This window comes from Eurosta solidaginis, chromosome 4 (assembly GCF_040869045.1).
Source record: "Eurosta solidaginis isolate ZX-2024a chromosome 4, ASM4086904v1, whole genome shotgun sequence".
Classification (NCBI taxonomy): Eukaryota; Metazoa; Arthropoda; class Insecta; order Diptera; family Tephritidae; genus Eurosta; species Eurosta solidaginis.
In genome coordinates, this window is record NC_090322.1 from 51,198,022 (window position 1) to 51,208,151 (window position 10,130).

A 10,130-nucleotide genomic window follows, 5' to 3' on the forward strand; every position below is an offset into this window, starting at 1 on the left:
CGCAACTAACAGCTGAACGCTCAAAATTTGCATACACACAAACATCACTAATGGCCATATTACGGAAATCTTTGCGAAATTGAAGTTAAATTTTTAAACAGACATAAAATGTTATAATTTTGGAATATATAGCATCTATTACACCTTAATTGCAGTAATTGAAAGAAAATGTTTGCTTATACTCAAGTATTTAATTATTTTTTCTAAATTTATCTTTAATATTGATGCAATGATTGATTCAATGCAACTCTGGTCTTGGTACTGTTCTTCATTTCACTCCATTTGAGTGCCTATTTTCACGGCCTGTGAGTGCCTTCCACTCTATTCGCAACATAACCTCGAATTACCGTCCAAACTAATAAAACCGCACCGCGTTTCTTTAGCGCACGCAAACAACCGGCGTTTTTTGCCCGAACCCAAATAAGCATGCGTTGCGACAATGTAAAGCATGTGTGCAAATGTCAAATCTAAATGTCACGCAGAACAAAAATTGGAAATCGAGTTAGGTTTTAAAGCAGCAAATTCAATTTGGGTTGCTCTCATACAAGTTGTATGTGCATGAGGCATTTTTGACAGAAAATGACTTGCGTGCGTTTATATCAGGTCGGCATGTTATTAAGCTGCCAAACTATCATGGTTCAACTATATACAGGTTGGCTCATCTGTAAAGCAACAAAATATGTCTGTTCAAATTGTCAAAATCTGTGTATTGGTGTTGGTGCGAATGGTATGGAATGGAAACATAAAACTTAGCAGTTTTTGTATGTGTAAGTAAAATGTTGCCAATGTGTTGGTTTCATTTTGAGTTTGCCATCTTCTTTTGACAATCCCTTCGACCATGCAATGACATAAATAAAATCAGCTGATGAGATGAGCCAACCTGTACATAATTGAACCATGCAAACTATATAGTAAACAATGATTTTGCCCCCTCACACCATTTGACTGTACGGACCCGGGTAGGTATGCCTGTCGTAAGAGCCGACTAAAATACCAGATTCAAGGGGCTGTGTAACGCAACCCATCAGGTTGCCAGCGCAATATACAGCTTCTCCAAACCCAATTGTCAACTTCACTTATCCGCGGCGAATCCTGTTTCACTAACAGACGAGGCTCTGGCGACCCCAAGCTCCTCCTGGAATTTGAGGGTGGGGAGGAAGGGATGGCCTTAAGGTTTAATGTGGCCATATAAATCGTTCCCGAGATGGTCGGGTTAGCACCTTAATGGTGCTGTGTTACCGGATCTGTATCCGACAAAAGACCATCACATCGATAACACTCCCCAAAGCCTTCGGGGCAACCTTATCGCTACAACAACAACAACATGAGTGCCCAGGAAAGATATCTCAAAATTTACTCAAGTTATCGTGTTTACGGACAGAAGGACGGACGGACATAGCTAAATGAATTTCTTTTTTCGCCCAGATCATCTTGATATATAGAAGTCTATATCTATCTCGATTAGTTTATGCCGTTACGGGGTACCGTTATGCGAACAAAATAAATATACTCTGCGAGTTCTGCTCAACTGATTATAAGAAGTCACCACTTGAACAAAATTTACAAAAAATAATTTACTCTCCTTTGCGCGCCTAGCCAAAGAGGATAAATACAATAAGAGCCGTCACTCGTTATTTTTTTGGCATTTACTCGATGTATACTGAGAGGTAGTCGCTACTTTTTTTTTGGGCGAGATGTTTATAAATGTCTTCTATACATTTTCGTGGGGTATTTGTGTTTATTTTTCGACTGTATTTAATTAATTTATTTAATTCTTTTTCCAAAAATCACAGTTGCATAAGGGGCCTACACGGCATGGATAAATGCGCGACAATTAAAAATATCCCTCTCAGAAAACATTCGGCATCAATATTTTCAATTTCCAGCGAGATACTCGCCACAAAATAACGAGTGACGGCTCTTATTGTATTTATCCTCTTTGCTAATACAAGCGTGTTAAAAATCAGCGAGCAAACGTTTTATGAGCGCGTGCAAGCCTCGTAAAATGACACCCATGGCACAGTCTCCAAATAAAGCAATCATATTTCAGCCAAAGAGGAAAAATACAATAAGAGCCGTCACTCGTTATTTTTTTGGCATTTACTCGATGTATACTGAGAGGTAGTCGCTACTTATTTTTTTGGGAGAGATGTTTATAAATGTCTTCTATACATTTTCGTGGGGTATTTGTGTTTATTTTTCGACTGTATTTAATTAATTAATTTAATTCTTTTTCCAAAAATCACAGTTGCACAAGGGGCCTACACGGCATGGATAAATGCGAGACAATTAAAAATATCCCTCTCAGAAAACATTCGGCATCAATTTTTTTAATTTTCAGCGAGATACTCGCCACAAAATAACGAGTGACGGCTCTTATTGTATTTATCCTCTTTGTTTCAGCTTAAAACGATGGAACACCGTGAACAACGACTTCTGGGTATAGGGTTCAATAAAATCTGAGCTAAAACGTCGGATAAAGGCCAGAATTGACTAGGTGCTTTATTTCGTTAAGAGTTGAGAGATAAAATACGATGTGGGGATGATTGTTTTTGTTACCGTTCCTGAAAATTGGGCTAATGAAGATGATTTTATGTTTTTAATTCCCTCCACCACATTATTAATGCTAAGATTCAACGCACCAAAGCTAATAGGAGGTCACCGTTAGAAGGAACACCAGTGTGACTTTCCGACTGCTAACCAAAGTTGAAGCTGAAGAAGTCTGCAACAAAACGCCTTGGGACACTCTTACGGGTTTTAAGGGCGTTTTCCCGTGTGGGCTTTCAAATTTTTCTGCCCTGTTGTTCGCGACAGATGTTTTTATACTTTTTGAGACTATTTCGTTACCAATTCAATATAGCTTTTGTTTTCTGATCGCTGCAACATATTTCGGGATCATTTCCTAAAGATTTCGGGATTGTTTCTGGACTATTTCGGCATCTTTTCTGTACTATTTTGCTACAGTTTCGGAATAATCCCGGAATCATCAACTCCTAGTCCCCCACACCGTGTGTTCCGTATGCCAGCTTAGAATATTTACGATCGCGACATCGGTCCAATGCAGTTCATGCCTTGGCCGATGCCACCTTCATAGATACTCTGGGCTTACTAAGGGAAACCGTTCGACAGGTCATGGTGAGGGTTGAAATCGCACCCCAGCGAGTTAGGGGGTCAGAATATACCCGCGGCAGGTATGCCTGTCGTAAGAGGCGACTAAAATACTAGATTCAAGGGACTGTGTAGCGCAGCCCGGCGCAATATATAGCTTCTCCAAATCCAATTGTCAACCTCACCTATCCGCGGCGAATCCTGTTTCACTAACTGACGAGGCTCTGGCGACCTCAAGATCCCCATGGAACTTGGGGGTGGGGAGGGAGGGATGGCCTGAAGGTTTAATGTGGCCATATAAATCGTTCCCGAGATGGTCGGGCTAGCACCTTAATGGTGCTGTGTTACCAAAAGGACCATCACATCGATAACACTCTCCAAAGCCTTCGGGGAGAAACCTTATCGCTACAACAACAACCCATTGGTTGGGGCGAATCACTGCTGCAGGACGACCAATGCAAAGCCCCATATCGACATGTCATCATTGCTTCTATAATTTCATGAGGTTTTGCAAGCCTCGTGTTACAGATCTTTAAAAAAACGTTCAGCTATTTTTGCTCATTGAAACGGATACAACCGTGCTGTCAGAATCAGGTACTTCACCTACAACGCCATTGGCATTCTTGCAGAACTCGCGCTGCAAGCTAGTTATTTAGTTCTGCGTTCATGTCTCCGGACGAAGCCACACCATTACTTCAGGATTATTATAAACATACGCACTTCAATATTAACTTAAAAATGCACTTTTTATTACTAACAAAGAGTTGTTCCTTATTTCAATACAATTTTGTATAAGAATGTGTATAATCGGGGAAAATTTGGCCCATAGACCGAAGTATAAGCGAGAACAAACTATAAATCACGTCCAGAATAAAATGGACATTGCCATTACCACGCACGCTACTGCTACATAAGGAGACTTTCTTTCACCTATTCGTGCTAGTTTCCAAAAAACCCCAAGGAATCTGTAATCATTTAAAGCATTTAAAAAAAGAAAAGAATTATATATATATTTACAAACCCTGTTTTATTACGGTCCATGATACTAGGGAAGAGTGAACGCAAATAAGCACAAGTGCATATCAGGAGTAGAATCACTGAGAGCAAACTTTGAAAGTTGAATAATGCACTCTACGAAGAAAAAACGCTAATTTGGTTCCGTGGTCTAAAGGTAGTATTCTTGTTTAGCTCACCATTTCGTATTTTAATCTTAATAAGGTATGCAATAGATGGATTAGTTATTTTAATGCACTTAGTCGAGGATGACGTGCCCGCTTCATTAATAAAAACAAAAATTTGTTTTTATTGCTGAAAGCTGAATCCATTGTAAATTTTACCAAGTAGCGCAACTAACAGCTGATCGGTGAAAATTCGCACATTCACACGCACAGTTCTCGACCATTGTAAATTTTACCAAGTAGCGCAACTAACAGCTGATCGGTGAAAATTCGCACATTCACACGCACAGTTCTCGACTCAGTTTCAAAAAAAAAATTTAGATTATTTAATTCAAATTTTAGAGTGAGATAATCCTTGCCAATTAATGTATACAGAATATATATGGCGTTTTTGTTGTTATTAAAACAATAGTTTTATTTATATTAAAGCTTTTATCATTTTTTTTTAACTTTGAAAAAACTCCGAACACCATTCCTTCATTATATGACATTCGACTGCCTAGTCCACTGCCTTCAGGCTCCATTACTTATACTTAGCATAGACTTGACTTGACTTGGCGTAAACTTAGCAACTTAGCCACGATTATACTCCACTTAGCGCATACAACCTGGCAACATTATCAATAAATGTCAATTTGTATGACAAAATGTCAAAATGAAATGGAAACGAACAAATGGCATCTCAAAATATAAACGTCACTTAGAACTTACATAGAAAATCAAAATTCAACAGACTTCTAAGTCAAGTTAAGTGTTGCTAAGTTTTGAGTAATCAGTAACATGCAATGTTCATTTAACAGAACTGTAAGTGACAGTTCTCAAGCCAAGTCAAGTCTATGCTAAGTATCAGTAATGGGGCCTTTACACTCTATTCGCAACATAACCTCTACTTAAGCTGCCAAACTATATGGTAAACAATGTTCTCGACTCAGTTTCAAAAAAAAACCTTAGATTATTTAATTCAAATTTTAAAGTGAGATAATCCTTACAAATTTATGTATACAGAATATATATGGCGTTTTTGTTGTTATTGAAACAATAGTTTTATTTATATTAAAGCTTTTATCATTTTTTTTTAACTTTGAAAAATCTCCGAACACCATTCCTTCATTATATGACATTCGACTGCCTTCCACTCTATTCGCAACATAACCTCTACTTAAGCTGCCAAATTATATAGTAAACAATGGCTGAAACTTCACTATGGCTGGAACGTCAAATAATAAAAATCACAGTGTTGATAAACGTGTGTTGGTAAGGCTACGTAAGGACCAAAACACATATGTAGCAGTTTCGTTTGCAGCACTTGTTTTGCTGGGGGGTCAATTCCCTAACTGTGAAAAACTGAAAAATGTACACTTATTGAAAACTAATTTGTACACAAAATTTACACTTTAAATTTTCATGCGATTCTGTAAAGTATTGTGCACATTGTTTTAGTGAATGAGCGCTGAATGTAAAAGTCATATGTCAGTGAGAAAATGTTTATGAAAAGGTTATTCTGCAACAGTGCGTATGAGTTTTGAATGACACAGTAGTGTACACTGACTGTTAAGAAAACTAACGAAGTTTTTATCAGTGAGTTTTCTTGTTCACAATTTTGCTTTACAGAATCAGAATTTCAAAGTTAACACAATTTCTTGTGTACACTTTAAAACTCACAGGCATTGAATTGGCACCTGTTGGTTGAGATACGCTTGTAGATGAATGTGCAGATATATTTACCCAGAAATTTTTATCTACATTTAGGACCGTTTTGACCAGCTTCGGTTAAGAGCCAATCAGTCAGTGAAATATTCGTTTTCACCATATTCAGCAATCGCTAAAACTCACAAATAGTGAATTGGCCCCTGTTGGTTAAGATACACTTGTAGATGAATGTGCAGATATATTTACCCAGAAAATTTTATCTACACTTAGGACCGTTTTGACCAGCTTCGGTTAAGAGCCTATCAGTCAGTGAAATGTTCGTTTTCACCATGTTTAGCGATCGCCCATCTGCAAAGAGATTAGATATATCTATTTCCTTTGCCCAGCATAAGAAAGATGTTTACATTGATAAATTATGCAGCAAATTGAATAGTGTAAAGGCGGGGCCTTTGACATGACATTTTTCATATAGATGCATTTAACACAAGCTTATGCATTCCAACAACATCGCCACAATCAACCAAAATGTTGCGTTTGTAAATATGAAAGAACTTCAGACGTGGCAATTGAAGTTTATTACGCCTTGCCCATTCACATACAAAATTTCGCGAAGCACTGGTATATACATTATACTCTTACAACAAAGATACTTGCTAACATATTTTGTGCCGTATTCATTTGTTATATTATAGTTTTTACCTGCGAAAAATGTTAGAAAACTTACCAACCAGTGCGAAAAATAATTTCACTTGCAAAGTGTGTCAACACCCTTAACAAAAACAAATGCCACATTTTTCTTCTTATACTAGGTTCAAACACACACCAAATTGGCAATTTATACTCTTTGGGCAATTTATTACGCAATTTGTCATATAATAAATTGTAATAATAAATTGCCAATTTAAAAAAAATTGCGTAATAAATTGTTTCAACCTGCAAATGCAACATTGTAAAGTGTGTTTATTGAGTATATTTAAACGTCACTTACGCATGGCTGAACTACATGGTTGGCTCATTTCATCAGCTGATTTTATGTCTTTCATTTCACTGGAGTAGGGACTGTCAAAAGAAGATGGCAAAATCAAAATGAAAACAAAACACTGAACACATTTTCTTACAACACACAAAAATTTCAAAGTTTTATGTTTTCATTCGATGCTATTCACCTAATACCAACACGCACATTTTGACAGTCTCAACAAAGACATGTTGTTACTGTAGAGATGAGCCAACCAGCTATCAAATTACTATTGTGTAAGCTAAATAGAGTTGTATAAACACCACTCAATTTAAATCGAAATACCCTCAATTTATTTTTCTGTTTGAACATAGTATTATACTTTGCTTGTAACAAAATTTGGGAGATGGCTACTTTTCAATATCAGATGGAGCCAGTGTCGCTCATTCTACCGTTCTCCATAAAAATGCGTGCAATCTACTCATAATGCATAAGCTTGTGTTAAACTCATCTATATGAAAAAGTGCTTATGTGTCGGGGCTTTAAATGGGCGTGCAATAATTTCTGGCTGGCAAAATAAAATTATTTTTGTAAACTGTTGTGCTTGATAAGTTATGTGCGTGGACTTTTTTTTAACTTTATTTAAAACTAATTTTCGTCTTTCGTTTTTATGGCATTTATTTCTTCAAAAAATTTTGAAAATCGATCAATGTAATATATGCCTATGACCATTTTCACGGTGGCGTGTTAACTTCCATTTCAGTTAAGCTACTGATTTCTGATTTCCATGTTGAGTTAACTAAAGCTTAGCCGCTTAATCCATATGTGTTAAACGCTAGTTACAAATTATGTCTCCAGTATGCATTGGTTTATAAAAATGCAGCAAAATGTAAAAAAAAATGCAAATCTGTAGCTATGCATTTTTTATAAAGTTTTTTATTTTTAAGTAAAATGTCTTGTATATAAAACGAAAGCTATTTTTAGTACCTGTTAAGTGATACATAAATTTTCGAAATTGGCTTCATAATTTCGAAGATATTTTCTTAAAAAAAAAAAAAGTTTACCATTTGAAGTAGCATAACCCGCCCCTTTTTTTATTTGCACCAATTTAATTTACCATTAAAAACACTATTGATCCTTATATAAATGTTTTTGTTTTAACAAGTGTATGTATTCTGCACTTATATAAAATTTTACCAAACCTTTTCCAGTTTAAGTTAAGCAACTTACAACTCAAATTCAGAAAATTATATTTCAAGTTCAGAACTTCCAATTCAAGTTAAGAAAATTCTATGTAATTTAAATTGAGAAATTTATAACTAGGTCGTTATTTTTCAAAAGTTATTCCAATTCATACTACGTAATGTAATACTTATGTTATTTGCGGAGGTGCTGATGCTTCGTTGACAATGGTGGCTTGGATATACGGTACCCTAAGTTTTCTTCAAGGCTTAAAAATTAAACGGAGGACAACTCTTTGCAACAAGTGCATGAGTACGCTGTGGCCATGAAAGTATTCAGTCGACACCACATTTTGGAAGCAGTTGAAGGGGGAGACCTCCAAAGAGTTGCGAGAAGCAGGTGGAAGAAAACTTGATTTGTGCACACAGTGCTTATACGTTTTTTGCGCGATTGTGGACGCTCCGTTGACTCAATCATGCTTGTGACACTTAAGCCCCCATTACTGATACTTAGCATAGACTTGACTTGACTTGGCGTAAACTTGGCAACTTAGCCACGATTATACTCCACTTGGCGCCTACAATCTGGCATCATAACCAGCGTTGAAATTTATTTTTAAATAAATGTCAATTTGTATGACAAAATGTCAAAATGTAATGGAAACAAACAAATGGCATCTCAAAATGTAAACGTCACTTAGAACTTACATAGAAAATCAAAATTCAACAGACTTCTATGTCAAGTTAAGTGTTGCCAAGTTTTGAGTAATCAGTAACATGCAATGTTCATTTAACAGAACTGTAAGTGTCAGTTCTCAAGTCAAGTCAAGTCTATGCTAAATATCAGTAATGGAGCCTTAAGAATATAGCTGGATGGCCTTGTAACTGACCTTTTATGAGAGGAGGAGAGAGAAGAGAGGAAAGGGTTTTTCTTCGTTATCTCCTTCATGTTAGCAAAACTGATTTAATTGATTTAAGTAGTCCAATGCTTGCTTAACAAATACTAGGCCTTCTTAAGCATATATGACACTACTTTATTTTTGCTTGGATTCCAAGCTAAAAAAACTAACGAAACTTTATCGGAACTTCAAAACACAAAAACAATTTCTATCAGGAAAAAGCGAGACCACTATTCCCCCAAAATTAGTGAGTTTGACATGTTTTTTTTTATGTTTTACATTAACACTTTTAACAATGCAAATAACGCGAAAATTATTTCGGTCTCTAATGGTTCACTTTTTTCACAAGAAAGTTGATTTGAATTGTGTTTTTATGCACCAAATTTTCAAACTAAAAACAAAATTTTCATGTGGCAGAAAAAAATAAAATGTGGCAGAATAAAATAAAATGTTAAAAAAACCTATCGAAATACAAACTGGCTCGTTTGTTTTTAATGAACTAGATTGTATTTTCCTTGTATTTCGTTAGTTTTTTGAAATATAGTTTACACACTTACACCAGTACTGAAGCCGTATTTGGAGGGAGTGCGACAAAAAATTGAAGATAAAATACAAGAAAAAATACACGAAATTAAAGTAGTGTCATATAGGTATTATCCATGTATCAAATTATTAGCGCTAACATTTACCATCTTACATACTTTTATTTCCATTGCATGAAAGAAAAAATTCCTGAAAAACTTTCTGAACTTCAATTGTAATTTTCCAAACTTGAATCGTAATTTTCTGAACTTTAATTGGAATTTCTGAACTTGAATTGAAACTTTCTGAATTTTAATTGGAAATTTCTGAATTTAAATTAGAATTTCTGAACTTGAATTGTAATTTTCTGAACTCGAATTGGAAACTCTGAAATTGACTTGTAAATTTCTGAACTTGAATTGTAAATTTCTGAATTTAAATTGGAAATGTTGAATTTGAATTGTAATTTTCTGAACCTAAAATGGAAAAGGTGAAGAGTTTTAGCAAACTGAGTTTAAGCTTAACTTAACCAACTACTGAAAACCGAGCCTAAGGTCTGATTTGGTAGCTGTGATAAATTTTTTTGATGTCCAGCACTGAAAATAAAATGACAACACGTGCCACAAATGTCAAA

The 10,130-nt window shown here is 35.6% G+C and overlaps 1 protein-coding gene across 1 annotated transcript; it reads right to left on the bottom strand.

Moving 5' to 3' along the window:
- Nucleotides 1–3,835: 3,835 nt before the first annotated feature.
- Nucleotides 3,836–4,474, bottom strand: ksh (transmembrane protein 167A-like protein ksh). Its single transcript, XM_067778823.1, has 3 exons — nucleotides 4,302–4,474; nucleotides 4,130–4,239; nucleotides 3,836–4,073 (listed from the first exon to the last, which is right to left on the bottom strand). Exons 1-3 carry the CDS (start codon nucleotides 4,302–4,304, stop codon nucleotides 3,968–3,970), a joined length of 219 nt encoding a protein of 72 aa, XP_067634924.1. The 5' UTR covers nucleotides 4,305–4,474; the 3' UTR covers nucleotides 3,836–3,967.
- Between the last annotated feature and the right edge of the window lie 5,656 nt (nucleotides 4,475–10,130).

Excerpts from the sequence above, each read along its gene's own strand:
- ksh (XM_067778823.1), bottom strand. Across the intron at positions 4,074-4,129 it reads ATGGACCGTAATAAAACAGG|ATTCCTTGGGGTTTTTTGGA; the intron begins GTTTGTAAATAT and ends AAATGATTACAG.